The 19,402-nt window shown below is 43.5% G+C and overlaps 2 protein-coding genes across 2 annotated transcripts in view; one reads left to right on the top strand and one right to left on the bottom strand.

The window, feature by feature from the left end:
* The window catches only part of LOC115402681 (general transcription factor IIF subunit 2-like), a 47,445-nt gene that overhangs the window by 4,899 nt on the left and 23,144 nt on the right, over positions 1-19,402 (bottom strand). The window contains exon 5 of the mRNA XM_030111205.1: positions 515-596. Coding sequence (XP_029967065.1) covers positions 515-596 — 82 coding nt within the window. The remainder of the gene's footprint in view (positions 1-514; positions 597-19,402) is intronic.
* Positions 14,326-15,679, top strand: kctd4 (potassium channel tetramerization domain containing 4). Its single transcript, XM_030112802.1, has one exon. The coding sequence runs from the start codon at positions 14,398-14,400 to the stop codon at positions 15,172-15,174; it is 777 nt and encodes a 258-aa protein (XP_029968662.1). The 5' UTR covers positions 14,326-14,397; the 3' UTR covers positions 15,175-15,679.

Raw genomic sequence — 19,402 nt, 5'->3', positions numbered from 1 at the left:
TGAAACCTCCAGAGCCTTGAAAGTCTGACAGGTGATGAAATTAAAAGTATGAGATGAGTCTGGCGTCAGTTCTCCACATCACCATCAGTGCAGTCGGGTTCTCCTGTCTTCAGAATCTCAGTGCATCAGGGTTAAAGTTGGCGTAGCGGTGCGCTCATTCTCATGTCAAGTAATAATTATTTTCTTATAAATCCTGACATTGGTGGAGGAAGTGACGTGCGCCTCTTTCGGGCCTCGTTTTGAGAGTAAGCAACGTTTAACACGTGTTTAAAATGTTGGTTGTTATCGTGACTGCGATGCTTTACTTGTGTTCATCTCCGCCGCAGGAGGTCGCTGGGAAACATGCAGTCGAACAAGTCAAACTAAAGACGGCCCGTTATGTCAGGGTGAAAATGATGCCGTTCATCCCGAAACACCCGGAACCGTCACCGACGCATCAAACTGAACAATGGAGCAGCGTCTAATCGCTTAAATTCAACAGGACAAAGAAAGTTGAGACTTGAGTGTCAGTCACCTCTTCATCTTCATGTAATTATCGGTGACGGCTGGTTTGCATTCGGCTCTGTGCACCACCATCCCCTCCAGACTGATTCCATCTGCAACAAAGACGGGGAGTGACTCACTGGCTTAATCATCACACACACACACACACACGCACACGCACACGCACACGCACACGCACACGCACACGCACACGCACAGTCTTGTATTTCTATCCTTGTGGGGACCGTCCATTGACTCCCATTCATGTCTAGCCCCTAACCCTGACCCTTACCCTAACCCTAACCCACACCACAACAAAGCCTAACCCTAAAGAAATGTTTTTGCACTTTTACTTTTTTCAGTAACAACAACATGGTCAAGAAAACACTGTTTCTCCTACTTAGGACCGGAAAAAGGTCCCCACAAGGCACGTCGTTCCACGTTTTGCTATCCTTGTGGGGACATTTGGCCCCAACAAGGATAGAAATACAAGAAAACACACACACACACACACACACACACACACACACACACACACACACACACACACACACACACACACACACACACACACACACACACACACACACACACACACACACACACACACACACACACACACACACACACACACACACACACACACACACACACACACACACTTCTATGCCTATTTTTCCTTGCAGACTTAGTTAAACCTGAACTGCAGCTGGTCTAACCTCTGACCTCCACTCTCACCCTTCATTTGACCAGCAAACTTTTCCCTCCAGTGAAAATACTGAATGACCAAAAAGTCTGGATTTTGAAAATAAAGAAGGACAAAATACCACAAATTTATTGTTGCCACAAAGTCAAACATTCGCAATATTCAATCGCAAAAAAAAAAAAAAAAAAAAAAAAAGACTTGATTGCACAAGGATAATTGAACTGGAATAAAACATATCCTGTTTCTTTGCACTGCGGAGCACTCAATTGGGATGGCACTGGATCACATTTCACTTCATTATTTCAACATTAAATGACACCCGGTGAAGTCCAGACGTCATTCGCACGAAAATTAACAAAAAAATCCCCAAAACAAAGTCAAATTCTGACTCTGGTGAACACAGACACAAATATGGATTGTTTCAAATTCAAATTCAAAAGCACAAAGATATTAATTTATCACACATTATATCGGCCAAATGATTTCCTCTTGTGTGTTTAACTACTGTCTTGTCCAGATACATAATAATCTTGATGATACACAAAGCCAGCTTATCCTATCGACCGTGCCAAACCTCACATCTGTGAAGCTGGTAGTTTTTGTTTTGTTAAAACTGGTGAATGAAAATAAGGTCGTTAACGACTGCAGGATACAGAAGTGTGTGGACTCTTCCTCTCTGAGGCATCACTAAATAAGGCAAACCGAGAAATAAAACAAAGAACTCTAAATTTGAGTGAAAATCGATAAAACTCAGTCCTCTAGAGACACTTTGTGTTGAGCCTGTAAATGTGTTCAACCAGCCAAGAGCCCCGGTCTGACCTGAACCCGGCTGAAAATCTGTTTAGGCACAAAGATTGCAATTTACCAGCGCTTTCACATTCAATCTGCCGCAGCGGGCGAGAATACAGGAGGAAGAATTGCTCGGAGCCAGGTGTGCGCCGCTGAAAGAAAAGTGTCTGAAAAATACTGGGAGCTGAATGTTCTGTCGGAAGTCTGTTATATTCAAAGAATAACTCCTCATTTTAACTGGAGTCACACCAAGAAGAAAAATCTCTGGTCTTGGATATAATGTGAAGAATCATCAGGTGTCTGTAACAAATCATGACCATAAGCTGCATATAAATAAAATAATAAATCAGAACAAATCCCACAAGAGTCCTCAAACGGTCGCCGCTTTCAATATCGACATTTCTTTTATTTTCCAAGCTGTTCTTGCAGGCAGTCCTTCAACCAATTATTCAGCAATACAGCCCACAACCTCATTCCTGAACCATCCGATACCTCTTCTACTCCTCGCCAATTAAATTCTCAAGCTGGCCATTTTTTTTTTTTTTTTTTTTTAATCATCTCCAATCGGCTGTCCAGGAAGCGGTGGAGTGCAGTTGGTGAGCGTCGGCGTTCGATTGGCATCAGCCCAGTTTGTTGTCCATTGTTTGCATGATTTGGCATTGAATGTATGTGGACTGGATGAAAAAAAAAAAAAAGGGAAAAAAAATCAAAGAAAAAGAATCATCTCACACCCATGTTTCAACAAAGTCAGCAGAAAGACAGAAAGTCCACAGATGTGGAGGTCAAGAAACAGAAGAGAGCGGCGGGCCAGAACAACCTGTGGAGGAGCGGCGCAGGCTGTCCAACTATTCCTTCCAATTTCCCTCAACAGCTGACGACGGTCAGATGTGACCTGCGCGTCCTGTGAAATTGGAGGAAGTCCCATGTGGACTCACATCAGCTCCCTCTTATCTTGTGCAATCACGTTATTTAGAATCGAGCTGTAAGTCCATGTCGGGTAAACAGAGCAGGATGAATTCAGCTGAAGCGTCTCGGTGGAGTCTTTCATTCTCTTGTGCAGATTATATCAAGAGTGCATCACTCCCGACGTGTCAGCAACAGCTTTATTTTATCACTCCATATAAATCACAATGTGCGGAGAAGACATGTCCTCAGTCGGCCTCTTTAGATTCAATCAGGGTAATTCTATATTCAGACGGTGTAGGACGGGGACGCAAAGTACTTTTCAAACCAATGTCAGCAATTAGGGAGAAAGAGACCTTCGCTACGAAATGCTACACACGCCCTGCATTCACTTGTTGTGGAAGGAGGTCGTTACGTGTTTAAAACAATCATAACTCACTGAATCCGCAGCGCCTTTAACATGGTTCGCATACAGAGCATCTGTGGCACTGAGGCTGACTGAAGTCATCCAATAATGGTAAAAATCCTCACTCAAAGCAACTTTTAGAGTACATTATTGTTATAAAGTACTGCTTTTCTTGATTGAATTACTGAGATTTAATTTAGCCATCACTTGATCAGACACTCTAAGAAACTTCAAGGGAAGATTGGAATGCATTTCCTGAGTTCCAAAGCTCCTTAACAAGTTTCGAGTGATTAAAGTGACTGACTGTGCCGACCTCTTCACAACACGCTGGTGTAATATACACCGATCAGCTGAAATCACTGACGTATGAAGTGACTAACACATCAGTAGTCCTTCATCACGGCACCCATTAATTAAGCAACCAGAGAACATTTTGTTCTTAAACTTTGCTTGTCGGGAAAAGGAAAAGTTGAGAAAAGAAAGAGCTGGCTACCGGGTCGGAGGAGCTCTTCAGGTGTCTGCAGCGGTCAGCGTCGATCCAGAGTTCGAGGAAGAGAAGGCAGCGAACCGATGGAGGGTCAGGAGTCTCACTGATACCCGTAGGGAGCGATGTCCAACAAACAACTTGCAGAAGCCAAAACTCCTGCTGAGTTTCTGCCGAATGTATGAAAGTTGGTTATGGATGGAAAACAAAAAGGGAGCTATAAATATTCGACAAGTGATCATAATGTTATAGCTGTTTTTCTCGTTTTCTCTTCATATACCATTCAATTTAATTATGAAAATAGTATAAATTAAAAAAAAAAAAAAAAAAACATAAGCCATCTCCACATACAGTTTACAGCTGGGGTTTGTCTTTTGTAGAAATCTTTATTCACTAAAGACCAACTGATTTAAAGGGGATGCTTTTTTTTTTTTTTTTTTTTTTTTGCAGTGGATTTTGACACTCCTGGCAAAATCAAGGATTAATAGTAGGGTTATTTTTGTTCATTACTGAACAATAATCCAGCTCTGAGGCACAGATTTCTGGATGATGTATCTTTGTATATGAATTCAGCGATAACCAAGGCTGAACAAAAGCAGGTGCAACATCCACGGTCTCCATAGCAACCATCACATCACCTCCTAACATCACGTGTTGCACAACATGCCGTCAAACTGCCCGCAAGTGTCCGTTTTTAATCTCCAGGGAGGAGGGCGCCTCGCAGCATGTGTCGCAGATCTCACTAATGTTCATCTTTGCCCTTTTTCCCCACAAATGGATGCAATTATGTGCAATTATTGGCCTGTGAGTGGCAGAGCAACATGTCTAAAAACACACCCACACACACACGCACAGCAACATGTGTGCTCACATGCACAGAGCGGCTCTCCATCCTGCCCGTGCATATCCGCTCAGATGAAGTCGCGGTCAAACAGGGTCAAGAACAGGAGAATTGTTCTCACTCCCACCGTTCAATTCCTCCCCTTCCCAAAGTCCACAAGGACGCCGTACGTAGGAGAGAAATGTTTCTCAAGATACACACTGCGAGCGAGAGCAAGACAGAACCGGCATTATTGGGAAAACTGACCGCAGCACGTGTAGCTCAAGGCTTATATGTGTGTGTGTGTGTGTGTGTGTGTGTGTGTGTGTGTGTGTGTGTGTGTGTGTGTGTGTGTGTGTGTGTGTGTGTGTGTGTGTGTGTGTGTGGGAGGAACACTTGAGATAAATGATCAAGTCCTGCACATTGGCTTCACTGTAAACTGCCCGAGTCCCTCCTAAGTGTAATGCTCCACGTCTTGAGCGCACATCCACTGTCCTTAATCTCCCACGCACTCATCAGTCAGGAATGGGCTCATGATGGGACGCCATTCACGCAGACATTGTTCGTATTACATCCTAACCCTATTTTTTTTTTTTTTTTTTCATTTTCCATCCCTGTTGTTCAAACAACGGCAAAACAGATCTGTCTGACTTGTTTTTCTACACAAGTTAAGGGATTACCATCACTATCCTGCCTCGAGAACATCTGGTTTTGCATTAAAAACTGAAAATTTTGTCTATTTTCTCACAAATTATAATAACTAATTTATTGGTTTGTTGACCAGATGCATTTGGATTCAATTTTACTTTCTTCCAAACTCTTCCGTGACTTTGATACGCCTCATACAATGTGTTTCATTCTGAAAAAGTAAATTAAGAGAAAAATGTGCTTTTCCTTAACTGTATTTTCTTCTAGTCGACCTTACATTAGAGTAATAACAGTGGGACACAAACGTTAATACAAAACAACATCCTGCAAACTTCAGCAGTGTTATCAACAGGCATGCATAACCTTCATCGCCATGGTAACAGCAAACTCAACCACGAGCGTCGGACCACCTGAAACACAAGGCTGCTCAGTTTACATCAGTGCTTGTTGAGTCTGTGCTCCATACGTGTCGCAGTTTTCACAACACGAGATGGTTTCAACAGATGTTAATTACAAGGGATTATTCTGAATTATTTCAAACATATTTCTTCTAAGGGATTTCCTGAAATTGTACCTTTTTACAAGTGATTCAAAATATTTTTCAGCTCCTCTGTGAGCAATCCTTACGTTACGGGCAGTAGCTGTCAAAACATGGAAGATTACTCATGGTAGTTCGACAGTCAAGTCCTGACAGTTTAACTTAAATGTAAAGTGCATTTAACCCACGAGGACAGAAATCCTCTGCGGCTGACAACTGTCAAACTGCAAAATTTCCTCAGATATTTTCACTTTCTGAGGCTGCGTTTAAAAAAAACAATGATGTTAATGGTTTCCAATCTTCAGATGAAGAGAATCAAACAGAAATATTTAGCAGGGTTCTCTCATGTAATTCAACCGGCACCATGATTTTGAGAGCGGGGCTTTGTCTGAGTCACGCTTTCCGGTGCCCAGCTCTTTCCACTCCTCCTTGAATCTGGCTCTGAATTTTATGCCCGATGCCCTTTTCTGCTGCATCCTTCGCACTCGTGGGATTTGAAACGTGACCTTCCGGTCACAGGCTCGCTGCTCTGACCTCAAGGCCCTCGCTGCACCCTCTGAGAGAGGCGAGAACTGAACATCTGAAGGACCTTTCCGCGCAGACCTGGCTCCAGCGTTTCGTTTCATGTTCGGAACATGTGAACGGACCTGCGGCGCAGAGATAACAGCCTAAATGCACTCCACGCTGCTTTAGCTGTAATCACTCTTCTCCCACATTGTTGTGTAACTCAAACACTTGCTCCACGCCTGCCCGTCATCCTCTGAAATGGCAGAGGCCTGAATTTAACACAAATGTCAAAACAATAGTATGCTAGTGAAATCGCACGCTTCCACTCCGTGCATGGATACCTCACCGTGATAATTCGCAGCAACATTTTCTATCATGCCGGAATACGGAGCATGATGGGCTGACAGAATTCCATCCTCCGACTGCGGCTCTGCAGGAGGAATTGTGGGTTTGCCCTCAACAAAAGGCTTCATTATTACATGTTTGGTGGGACCTGTCCATCAGCAGACCTCATCGTATCCGGGCTCGAGGTTTTAAAGGGCAAAGACACTGGAAGTGGCACAATTACTGTAATTAAAGTAAAAACTAGAAGCGGCTTCAGGTAACTCCACGTCACAGTTTACGTCTATCAGATGTGGTTGTGTCACAGCTCAGCTGTGGTAAAGATATCGATTTGAAGGCTGCCTTTAGTCAACTGAATGCATTTATGTATTGAATCTCACCTTCTCATACACACACACAGGTCCGATTACGAAAAGAAACCAGCAGGACTTTTGCTTTTGTACTGCATAGGCATGAATAAGAGATCCACCGAAGGCGCCATAAGACCGCAGTCAGAAGTGAAAGAGCCTCAGCTCGCAGGTGACTCATGAGTCGGACCTGCAGCTGACTGCACTCCGCATCCAAATTCTATTCAGCTGGGGATACTTCACTTTCGCGGTGTCAGAAAGACAAAAGAGATTAACTCCATCTCTGAATCAGACGCTCCCCGAACACCAGAGTTCACGGAGCAGCAGGTACGCCACATGTCTGTTTACTACAGCTCAGTTTCTTCATGATGCCGGCATCTCTTAATATAACAGAAGGCTGCCATAAGAACTGAAGAAATGTAGTAAGTACAGCCATGAAAATGCTAAAGCTCATCCGAAAAGCAGCTCATGTCAGACTTAAGGTTATGCGATCACATAAGGAAATCTCAAAATAAAAGACATCAAAGATGTGTACATGCCTACGAAGCTATTGCAGTTAGCTAATTATTTAAGAGCTGAGAAGGAAAAAAAAAAATGGAGGAGTGAAGACGGCAGAGGAGGAGCGAGACCGATGCCAGGGGGACGGGGTCAGCTGTCCGCCCACTCGCTCTCATCTCTTACCTCCATCTGCTCTGAGGCCCTTTCCTCGAAGCTGACCTTCATGTTAAACACAACAAACAGCTCGCCGCCCACCGGGCCTCCGTCCACCATCACCGACTAACTCGCAGACCCTATTTAAGAGTGGGATTCGTGTCACGAACACAAGGAACCTGCATGTGGAGTGAGAGCATTAAATGCAGATTCAAGAGAAGTGAAGTCTCGCCCTTCGTTTTAAATGACAGGCTGCCTGAGTCTGAACTTGTATTTCCTCCTCATACTCTGATGAAAGCCAATTAATTTTTGCACATCACTCAAGACCGTCAACCACCATGGCCTCCGATCCTAATTCTGGTAAAACTATTTCTCCCCGATAGTATGTTTCTTTGCTTTTCGAGATCGAACTCCATTCAGCTTCAATAACAATTCTTATTTTTTTCTTGCAACAACAAGAAGCTGCTCTTGTTCCTGTGCCCCAGGCTGTTCACGTGACCCCAGCTCTCTTTTCGTTTGATTTTACTGCTTCGAAGAAACAACATTCTTGCCTCTGATCTCAAACAAGGTGCATGCAGCTGAAACCTGGTGACTTCCAGCTCTCAATGCGATCAGATAGAGATTCGGTGGAGGGTTGTGATTGTTTTAGCTTTGATTAACAGTTCATGGAAGCGTATGAATTATATTTATGTGCAAAAAAAACCCATTAATAAACATTTCGACATATATGAACCAACATTACATGATATTTTGGAGCCACTTGAAATTGATGCGAGGAATCACAGGAGGGAGATTTAATGTAAGAAATCTACATTCATTTCAAGGGCTTCACAAGAAAAGTGGAGTGTAGCAGATTAAATTTAAATCATGCATAACTTTTAAGCTTCAGCTTGTACTTTTTGTCGTCATGGCCCACTGCAGATGCTAGGTGACAGTCCATGCATTTCAATAAGATGTGTTGGAGGAGGGGGGTCCTTATAGATTCACAGTATGAGCAGGAGCTCAATCAAACATCAAAACTAATTATGCCGTTCTAAATTAGCATTCACAGCTCTGATGACTAGAACGTCTGGATTTATTTTGATTTTATGACTAGTATTGTCAAAAAAATTGAGCAAAGGGTGTGTTTCCTCACAGTTCTTCTAACATTGACATCAAGTTTTCAATATCTGGGAATATCAATATTTTTTCGAAGCTTTTGTTACAATAGTGTGAAATGCTTGTAAGTCTGTAACAGGCAGTCTGGTAGATTTTAAATTCTCCAGATAGGAAAAAAAAAATGTCTGGAAGGCATGGTTATAAGAAGTACAAATCCTGTCAGTAGTGACAGACAAAAGCAGCTTAAAAAAAAACCCCTCAGTTTTGTGTTCAGGCCGACAACCTTGAGGTCAGAATTGTTTCCTCAACACGCCTCGAGCGAAGCTTTCAGCTTGTCTATAACAGAGTGGCTTCATTTGCTTCCATCTTAAAAGGAAAGGGCCACTCCACAACTTTGATTTCCTCCTGGGGGAAACAATCTTCGATCTGCTTTCTTCATTTTTAACAATTTTGAGCTTCTTTATGTTTCCACCATTAAAAAAAAGAAGTCTTCTGAAATCCTCTTCCTGGCGTTAACGAGCTTGTTATCCTCTATTGTGAGGCCCCTCGTGATGTCTTGGCAACATGCATCACATTATCACCCTTCTGATTTCACCACAGATGATGCTTTCACATGTGATGAGTTAATGATAGAGGTGCTATAAAAAAGCCCCTTCCGTGCACATAATAGCTTCTGCCGCAGCCTTGTTGGAGAAGAAAACGTAACATGAAGAGTGCCACTGCACTAATCCTGACACAAGTGTTGATATGGAAACAAGGAGTGCCTTTTGTCTGTCGCCCACTGAAACACTAAAAATCTGTTTTATAATTTATCTTACAGAATAGTTATTTCTTTGCATGCATACATTAAATCTGTCTGTCGTTCACTGCCTTTGTGCAGACTTGAGGTCGCTCCTCTTTGCATAATACATTTGAAATTTGGACAGTGTCCAACTTTTAGGTGTTGCTTCACTCCTACAGGTATTAATGACAGAAAGTGATGCGAAGCAGACTTTGCTTGTCGCTCATCTTTTCTTCTTCGCACAAGCTCACCCACACGCCGAGTTGTGAGACGGGCCGATCTCCACACCACAACAAGCGAGCCGGCGGAGCTGGAGGGTAAGAAATTGTGGCGTGGAGTCACTGATTGGATCTCTTAATATAAATTTCCATTAGACCTCAACTCCGCCAAGCCTAGAGGCTACTTCATTAAAGAAGGAAGTAATGATACCATTTGTTAACATTGAGGTGACTTGCCAACATTTGTAACTGTGCTTAACATGCAACACCTGATCTTTAAAGTGCTACCTTAAATTTAATCAGCGTCTGAAAATGAGTTTCAAAAATTCTCTCACTGATATTTACTGCATAATGCAGAAATTTAGTTAAGAATATTTAACCGTAAAACATCTAATACAGCAGAATGTCATGATTTCTCTCAATTTGAAGTGATTGTTCACAGCCATCGAGCACACATGGAGAAGTTCACATCTCTCAGTACTGCTCCACTGGCTGCAAAGCAGAGGTCGATCATCGACTGCAGCGTTCACAGCACCTGAGCAGAGAAGCAGAGGCTCTTTTTGCTGGTGTTTGGTACGGCTGATGCTTCTTTATACACGTGAAACATGAACCCGGACAGGACTGTGTGTGTGTGTGTTTGTGTGTGTGTGTGTGTGTGTGTGTGTACGCCCCTCCAGGTAGGGATAGTAAAACCATGTCTCCAGTCAAAGATTGCTAGATGGGTCAGGAATAAGAAGCACCGATCGCTTAAACTGTGTCGGGTTTCCTCAAACTCTCTAAATCCTGACGTCCAGGGACCTGAAGAGTTGGAATTGCCAGCAGGCTCAACCACAAATCCACTGTGTGAAGCAGGCCTCTGCATCTGGCAGCTGAAGAAGTTTGTTAAAGGAAAAAACACCTGCCTGTGCGTCCTCCGTCTGGGACGTCTTCTGGGTGGACTAAGTGGTGGAGAAAGCTCAACATCTGGATGTAGGGTCTCGTGCTGTTGTCATGAATAAATCAGAGGCACTTCCTGGTAGTAAAACTGCATCTGGATACTGTCAAACTGGGAGCCAAACCAGAGGCTTTAGAGCTTATGGCCACTGTTACAACCCCTCCTGGTTGAAGGATTTGATGAGTTTAATTCTTCTCTTTTGTCCTAATGACAAATGACTGAGTCAAGATCAACGGACGTCATTCAGCTGTGTGCAAATCATGTGACATTAAGATGCTTTGCTCAAACCCTGGGTAACGTTTAAAAATAAAACGCTGATACATAATCAGCTTGATGTGTCAAGATTAACTCCACCCCACGCAGACTCTATACAGTAGAGAGAGTGGCAGCGCTAAGCTCATAGAAGACCCTATTTTAAGTGGTTGCCATGCCAGCTTCACAGCAGTCACCGACTCCATGTTACACCACAAGCTCTCTGAATAATTCACCACCTTCTAGAGGGAAGGAGAATCCTTGCGACCTCGCTGTGTTTTGGGAAATTCAATTTAAGGCGTCCGGCGCCATCAGTTTGATGGGAAGGTCCAGCAGCTGTGAGGAGCACAGTCTTGCTGACTTTGAAGGCAGCGACTGTCCTCGATGAGCCGGTTTTAATCAACAGGAGGCAGAAAAAGCAGGTCAAACCTCCCACAATCCCCTCTGCTGCATCTCGTCCTCATTTGCAATTCGAATCGAGTGTTGTCAATGTCAGTGATAGTACCGCTAATCACCTACGATTAGGAAAATGACGAGATCCCAAACTGACAGCTCCGTGCGCCTGTGCAACAGAGAAATACAGAGGAGGACGGCAAAGACGCTTTTCAATGAGCCACATGAGCATCGCAGTAGTCGAATGTGGCTGAATCGAGTGTTTCTGCTAAAGTGAGTCTTCAATCAGCGCCTGGCCGGAACATTTCCGTTTACAGCAGCAGCAGCTCGGAGGAGGAGGCGGCTGAGAACCTGTTGCATCAATGTGACATGCCTGTTGCTTGTTCCTTTTAAAGTGAATTTACAATGAGTAAAGACTCAGTCAATGGGAATTACCTGCAGATTGCAACATGAGTCTGTCTGGTCGCCGAACTGAAGAATGTGGATTATCTATGCATGACAAAAGCCAGGACTGTTTTTGACAAATGTATGGGTGCGCATATTTGAAAGTTTTGATATAATAATTATACAATGAAAAGTGCAACAGCCCATATTCCATATCTGTACTTTTCAGTTTCACCTGTAAAGTGAAAAAACCTCATTAATATTAGTATATGGGACATATAGCATATAGCATATAGAGTTACAGGTTTTGTTTGCCTGAGTCTTCACAGCTACAGTAATTAAATAAATAAGCTCCAGTTATCTAAATGTTTCTGAAAAAGCTGTTCGCCTGATCCTTGCGAAACAAAGGTTAGACTCCGATGTGGGTTGACGTCTCCTTGATTGATTGATGTTGAAGCAAAAACAACTTCAAGGGATGTTCTTTTTTTAATGGACTAATATAAATAAAAAGATGTGGGGACTCACTGATGAAAAAATAAAGTGGCAGCTCCAACCCTAATCTAATCTGTCGTCTTGGGACCTGCAGTGTTCAGAGAAGCCAAGCCGTGATCTGTCCTGCATCTAAGAAAAAAGGAGGTGCAGAACTCAATCAATATTTTTCCAGTGTGCTGTTTGGTAAATAAAGATCCCTGAAAAGCAAACCCACCGTCTCCACTGGCCTACAGCGACAAATACTGCCAGAGTCCAGGTATTCTGTCACTGCCAGACTGTTGTGAAAGCGCTGATAAATTATGCAAATGGACTGGCATAGCCTCTCTGGTGTAAAAACACATCGAAAGTAGGTTAAAAACAGCCTGCACAAAAATATTCCTTCAGCGGAATAGCGGCTGGGGTCAGAATCCAGCACAAACAAATTTGGTGCGCTAGCTATCTGCCCGAGTGTTTTCACACTTGTGTTTGTGTGTTTATGAAAATAAGAAGTTAATGTGCATTGAGCAGAGAGTTAAACATTTATTTTCTGACACTTCTGCGCCCACGGCGAGAAGACAGTGCACAACAAAAACACAAGGAAACATGTAACTTGGCAAAACAAGGGTGCTGGTTTATGACAGCAAATGTGTACATATATTATGTAACTGGCTTTTCTCCTTCTTTGAAGACATTAAAGGAAAAAAAATAGGTGGCTTTTTAAAATTGATTATTGGCTTGAGAAAATCAATAACTCTGCATGTGGTTGCTAAAGTACACATTGATCTTCCTGCTGTACAGTGACTAACGATTAAAGAAAGCACAGATTCATCTGTTAAATAACACACATCCAACTTAAAATTACTGAACTATACCACATGTAGCAACTACAAAGGCTCCTCTGTTCAGTGATTTAGCTCACTGTGCAGGCTGGTTAATTATTAGGAAGCAGCTCTGCACTACTTCCAGACACAGATTCTCATGTTTTTTTATCGCACACTGCAACGAGTCAGCAACCAAAAACATCACCCTGCCGGGGAATGCCAGAGCCTCTGTGTGTTTTCCCCATGTTTCATATGAACTGAGAGTTTTTACACGTTTGCGCCACGAATAAACACTTCCATGCGCAACACACACAGTGGTGGTGTCAGTCGTTTCGACTAAATGGCCAGTCTAATGCGGTTCCTCTGACGGAGGTGCTGCAGGCCAAAACATGAAACTGGTCCTGCATGACCAGACTACCGGTAATTCTAATTGGTCCATTTCCTCCACAGGATCTGATCTGAGCAGACGTACACACACACACACACACACACACAGACACACACACACACACACAGCGTGCACACACACAGTGTTCCTTACGATGGAGGGCCGCTTGTTACTTTGCCAGAGAGATATTTGCATAAATGCCTCTCCGGTTGTTTTCATTTACATAAGTAAGGCTTGCAGCTTACTTTGTTTTTTTCCTATCACTATGTGAGACAAGACAGAACTGCCAACAAGTTAATTTCGGATCGAGTTATTTCTCCTCTCCGAATTAAACTGGATCACTTTTCAAACGGATTCAGGTTTGCATTGAGTGTTCTGTGGTAAACAGGATTTTGGCTGCAAAAGGAGTTTCATTATTCAGACTCTCACAATCAGACAATTTCACACCACAAAAAAAAGGAACCCCCCCCACCCCCTCACACACACACACATACACACAATCCATCTGTTGAGAGAATGGTGTGTGTGAAGTAATTGCTGAAGCTCAGCTTCGCACCTTTTAATCAAAGATAATTAAGCGGCGAAAGGAGAAAGAGATCCTGGAGTTCTTACTCTTCGGTTGCTTGCTCACATATTCCCTCGCTCTTCTCTGAATGTGACGCTGTCGTCCCACCCACTCTTAACAAGAGAGAGAGAGAGAGAGAGAGAGAGAGGGAGGGAGAGGGAGGAGACACGGAGCAGCACAGAGAGCCAGTCTGTTTTCAGCTCCCAGTTCCCTGTAGCTCCTCAGCCAGACAGCTCTCACCCATCCACCATCACACACTCTCACACACATTCACTCTTACTTATACGACAGCTGACAACACCTTTTTTTTTTTCTTCCTTTTTTCTCTGCTGCACCACAGATCCACACAGTTCTATCCAAAAAAGGAAGACCAAAAAAAGGAGAACAGAAAGAAAGACAGAGCTTGGACCCGACTTGCAGACAGTCCAGCTCTGAGGCTGGGTCGAGGCTGGAGAGGGAGACTGGAGAATGGAATGGAACCTCAGAAGGATGGAAAGTGAACTGAGGCACATCAACCCGGACCTGCTGCAGCCCAGCAAGAGCTTCAAGAAGCCGTCCTCAGGCACCATCACCATCAATGTAGGGGGGTTCCTGTACACTGCCCACCGGACCACCCTTTCCAAGCAGCAGGGGTCCTTCCTGGAGGAGCTGGCCAACGGTAAGAAGCCGGTCCAGCACACCGATTCCATGGGAAACCCCTTCATCGACAGAGACGGCCCCGTTTTTCGCCATGTGCTCAATTACCTGCGGACCGGAGAGCTCCAGCTGCCCGACGACTTCCGGGAATCGGGGCTCCTGCGACGGGAGGCCGACTTCTACCACCTGAGCGAACTGGTGGAGGCCGTGGCGGAGTGGGAAAGTCAGAGGGCGGCCCAGCGCGAGCCCGCATTTTTGGAGGTGACTGATAGCCATGAGAGGTCTCAGGGCCTCAAGGTGTACTGCAGTGACCCCGCCTTCATCGAAAAGGTCAAGGGGCGGCTGGTGCAGGTCTCCAAGAGCCGCCTGGACGGCTTTCCGGAAGAATTTATAGTGTCGTCCAACGTGATCCAGTTCCGGCACTTTATCAAGTCGGAGCCCGGCTCGCGGCTCGTGCTGAAGGAGGACAGCACATTCCTGTGCACGCTGGACTGCCTGAAGCTGGAGACGGTGATGCTGGCGCTGAAATCCGGCTACAAGCTGATCACCAGTCTCGACAGCAGCAAAGGCTCCGTGGTGGCAGCTGAGGCCCTGCATTTTGTCAAGTAGGATGGAGAAGGAGGGAAAAGGGGAGGGAGATAGAGAAAATACACCCTGCTCACGAAAGGTACTGGCTTAAAAATCTTTCACAACGTGCTGATCTGTGATGTGGTGTGAGGAGGAGAACAGGGGGACTGTCTCACAGGACAGTGTTTATATCTTTACAGCACAACGGTGGCTGAAAATCAGAATTCAATAAGTTTTGGGTGGTCGTTATTTGCAAAGTGGTGATGTGGCATCGACCTTTTGCACCGCTACGTGAGCTTGAGTCGTTAAGTATCCAGAATGATCCGGACTGTCTTTGCAAACTAAACTGCATCCGATTCTGTAACAGAAATTAGAGGACGAGCCAACGCGGAACCCGCACGTGTGGAACGACGGGTTGGAACTGAGACTCAGACCATCGACAGCTTTATCAGTGGATCTCGTCTCCGCACATTAACCGCTTCTGCTGCTTTGTCCGCGGCTGCGAAAGACTAGAAACCAGCCTCGATGTGCACGGTTGTGCCGTTCACTACAGCCCCCCGTGTATGTGCGTGTGCGACTCCGTTGAGCGTGTGTGAGAGAGAGAGAGAGAGAGAGAGTGAGATGTGTATGCATTGCTTCACACTGTGTGTGCTGTGTTTAGTGAGTTTATTAGCTTGTGCTTAGTTTATTAGTCCCACCGGAGCCCGAAGGGAAAACCTGGGCTCATAATGGTTGCTTTGGATGGACAAACAAACCCGGCGTCCAAATGTCACATTGAGTTTCCGTGCAAAGAACTGTGATTATTGTAAGGGCTTTGAATCTAGCATGATGCATGTGCACTAAATGAACTGTGTGTTTCTTAGTGCTGTGAGCCTCTGTGAAGCCGGTGTCACAACAATTGCCTATTACTTTTCAATGTGGAATATTTTACAAATAAAACAGATACTCAACTTGGTGTTTCCAAAGTCTTTTGAAGTACATCTGCAAACGTCCGCATAATTTCATGTCACTGTCTGGTGTAGCAACCCTGTTAAATACCGGAGGGGATTATTTCATTCTGAGGGCTTCGCTTCAAAAGAATACTGAATGCAACTTTGTCCCACATGAACTTAGACTGTTACAGGTAGAATGAAGCAGCCCGAGTGTTACATTTTCAAATAACACAGCTGTTATACACAGCTTTCATAAATGAGAACATTTCATCACAATATAGAAGTAGATAAGAAATAGATTGATACTATAACCTTGTAATGAGAACAGTAGAGGGGGTCATTTTACCACCTTTTATGCTCCACTTGAGCTTCTTTAAGGTCCAGTAACACTCACAAAGAGCCTTTCATTGAACTATCTGTGCAAATCAACATTTTACTATTTAACTTCATGATATCTCTTATTATATATGATTTGTGCATCAAGTACATTGATAATTTTTATACATATTCAGACAGTCCAGTAGAATTAGTTAGGAATTATTATTATTTGCGTAAACACTGAATTTGAAATAGGTGAATGGCTTCTGTCTTGCAGTATTGATCAATATCCACAAACATAGAAAGGAAATAGTAAAATCGGTACTTGTATAATAAGTCTTTACCAACAGCAAGTCGTTAAAGTTTAGAATATTTAAAGGGACGACCTGAGGTGGGTACATCCTGACAGAACCTAGTGCTAAAGAGAAAATGTTATAAAACATTCAGACTGAGCTTCTGGGAAGTTTAAGAAGACTGGATAACTAACCGGAGCCACATCAACAACACAGCTCCTCTCTGAAGTGGAAAATCAATCAAGTCAGACTTATCAGAGAAACTGAATCAAATGGTCTTTAATCAATAATCCGAGTATAAAAAAATAAAATCTCTTTTAAGGCTCATTCAGTTACCTGCTGCACTGTACGCCATGAATCACACAGGTATGACGGTAAGTTTGACGACGGCGTTCTGCACTGAATCGGAGGAGAGAGCGGCAACAGAGTACTTCAACGAACAACTCCCAGTATCCCATCGGTGGAGCATTTATCATTTGGTTTGAAGCAGAGACATAATAAACTCAAAGAGTTGGAGATCAAATCTTCGATTGAGATTATTACAATGAATCAAGTTAAATTAAAGCAATCAAGAGAATAACGGAGCAGTGATTCACCTCAGACTTCCAGAGAGCCACAGCCCGACTCCAGCATTTAAATACAGTTATCAGCAGAGGCATGGAAACCGTGGCTTCGCTCACATGGCAGCCTCCCAGCCCCCGTCAGCTCTCCATGTCGTTTTATTTTTCCTGTCTCTACGAGTTCAGCACTATCGATCTGCTCAAAAACACATGGCATGCATTAGTTTTCATTAATTATCACAGGCAGGACTGTCGCGTACGAGCCCTCAGATGGATGGAAATTTTCCATCAGGCGTCATCTGCATGCACCACCAGTGCCTTCAGAAAATGAACTGAGTACTTGAAGAAGCACTGACTGCAGGGACAAGCTTGGTATGGAAATAGACGGAATGTGGATGTGAATATTCTACATTTTACGGAATCAGCAAACTGCTGTTTTAGTGCAGTGCTGGCGTCAATTCTGTAGCTCATAGCAGCTGTCAAATAATGAACTACCGTACGACTGTCCCGTTAAGTCTGCGGGTTTTAGTTCACAATCGAAGATTTTGCCAGGATTGCCCGCCTTTTGTCTAAACTTTCAACTGTTCTCCACCTGTCAAACAAAGGGTCCTTTCAGGTCAAAACAAAAACCAGCCAACAGGTAAATTCACTGAAAACCTCTGTCAAAACTGAAGCCACGGCTGTGCAAGGGGTGCATTCAAGAACAGGTTTTAATGCAAGATTTTACTCACAGTGAATAAAGAGCTTTTTTTTTTTTTTTAAATCACCTGACAGCAGCAAAGCTACAGTTATTATTTTGAAGATGGATCATTTGCAGAAATCCAGGTCTTTCAGGATTTTAGAGCGACACCTCATCACCCATGGCCCATCCTAACATATCTCTTATACTTTTGTGGTGTGAGAGAATATTTAAGTAATGGCATAACAAAAAAAAACAAACATTGGCTACATTTCAAATACTCCAGTTTTGTTCCCTGGTGGGTGTGTAGATCGAAAACAGCTGGGCGAAAATCGGCAGTGACGAAAAGTGTGCGACATCTAATAGGACTGATTTTTCAATATGAAAATTTTGGGTTTGTTTTTTTTTTTTTTTTTAAACAATCATCAGCTGTTTATCAATTAGCGGTTTAATGAGAACAAGCTCAGCTGTGCTCTGACCTTCCCGCCACCTGCTCTGCTGACGGACACCGTGTGCTTGCTGGCTTTCTGCCATCTCAGGCAAACAGCCTCACCTGGACCAGGCAGCCAGTTCCAACCTGCCACGTTCTCCCCAGGATATTTAGCATTTAAAACTGGGCCAGTCTGAGAGTTAAATCCTGTCGTTTTCCCTCAAGGAGAATCTCTTTTTATCTCTCTGCCTTGAGATGTGTGTCATCGTCAATGTCCGCGATGGTCCCTTCCTGACAGCAGCTAAATTAGCAGACAAGTATGTTTATCGCACCTCAGCTGATGTGTTTGTGTCAACATTAATCTCCTCTGATGTGACGCTTGAATGATTTGAGCATGTGAAAACCTCAGTGGACAAGTTCGGATGAAAATCATCTGGATGTAAAAAGTCCAAGTAAATTAAAAAAAAAAAACATGAAATGAATGATGCTACTTTTGTTTATATAAATGAAAAGTGGAATAAACTTGGTGGACTTGTGTTTATTTTGTGATTCCTGGTTTGTTTTAGGTCTTCCAGTATTTGCGTCTAGTCATGTTGGTTAAGCTGATTAATAAAAGTACAACAAAATTAATGAAAACTTGCCCAATCACTCCTCTGTCCTGATTCAATCGTTACTTTAATCTAAATTTAAATAGTCATGTCAAATCTCTTCTTATCAAACTCAGAACACAACCAGATTCATATTTAGATCTCTATTTTTCTAACTTTACATGCATGGCTCTTGCTATGGTGCATCTGGAACGCTGGTGTCTGTGACTCCACACCTTTAGCCAGTAAGATATTAGTAACTGATAACTAGGATGAAATGAAGAGCCTATATTCACATGTAATTCTATTTCTTTTAGGTATCATCTTGAGGTCTGCATGTCTCCTTTTCACTAGGCGTATGTGCAGCAGGGAGTATGCAGTGGAAAAGATGACTGAAGTGAGGTGGTGACGAGAACAAACATTTTGATGGATTTCACAGAAATGAATGAGTGATTTATTCATCAGGCTGAC

This window comes from Salarias fasciatus, chromosome 16, assembly GCF_902148845.1.
Source record: "Salarias fasciatus chromosome 16, fSalaFa1.1, whole genome shotgun sequence".
Classification (NCBI taxonomy): domain Eukaryota; kingdom Metazoa; phylum Chordata; class Actinopteri; order Blenniiformes; family Blenniidae; genus Salarias; species Salarias fasciatus.
Note: the sequence above shows the minus strand (reverse complement) of the source record. Positions and strands in the feature narration are given on the sequence as shown.

Bases quoted from the DNA above. Each gene is read 5' to 3' on its own strand.
- kctd4 (XM_030112802.1), top strand. From the start codon at position 14,398: ATGGAATGGAACCTCAGAAGGATGGAAAGTGAACTGAGGCACATCAAC.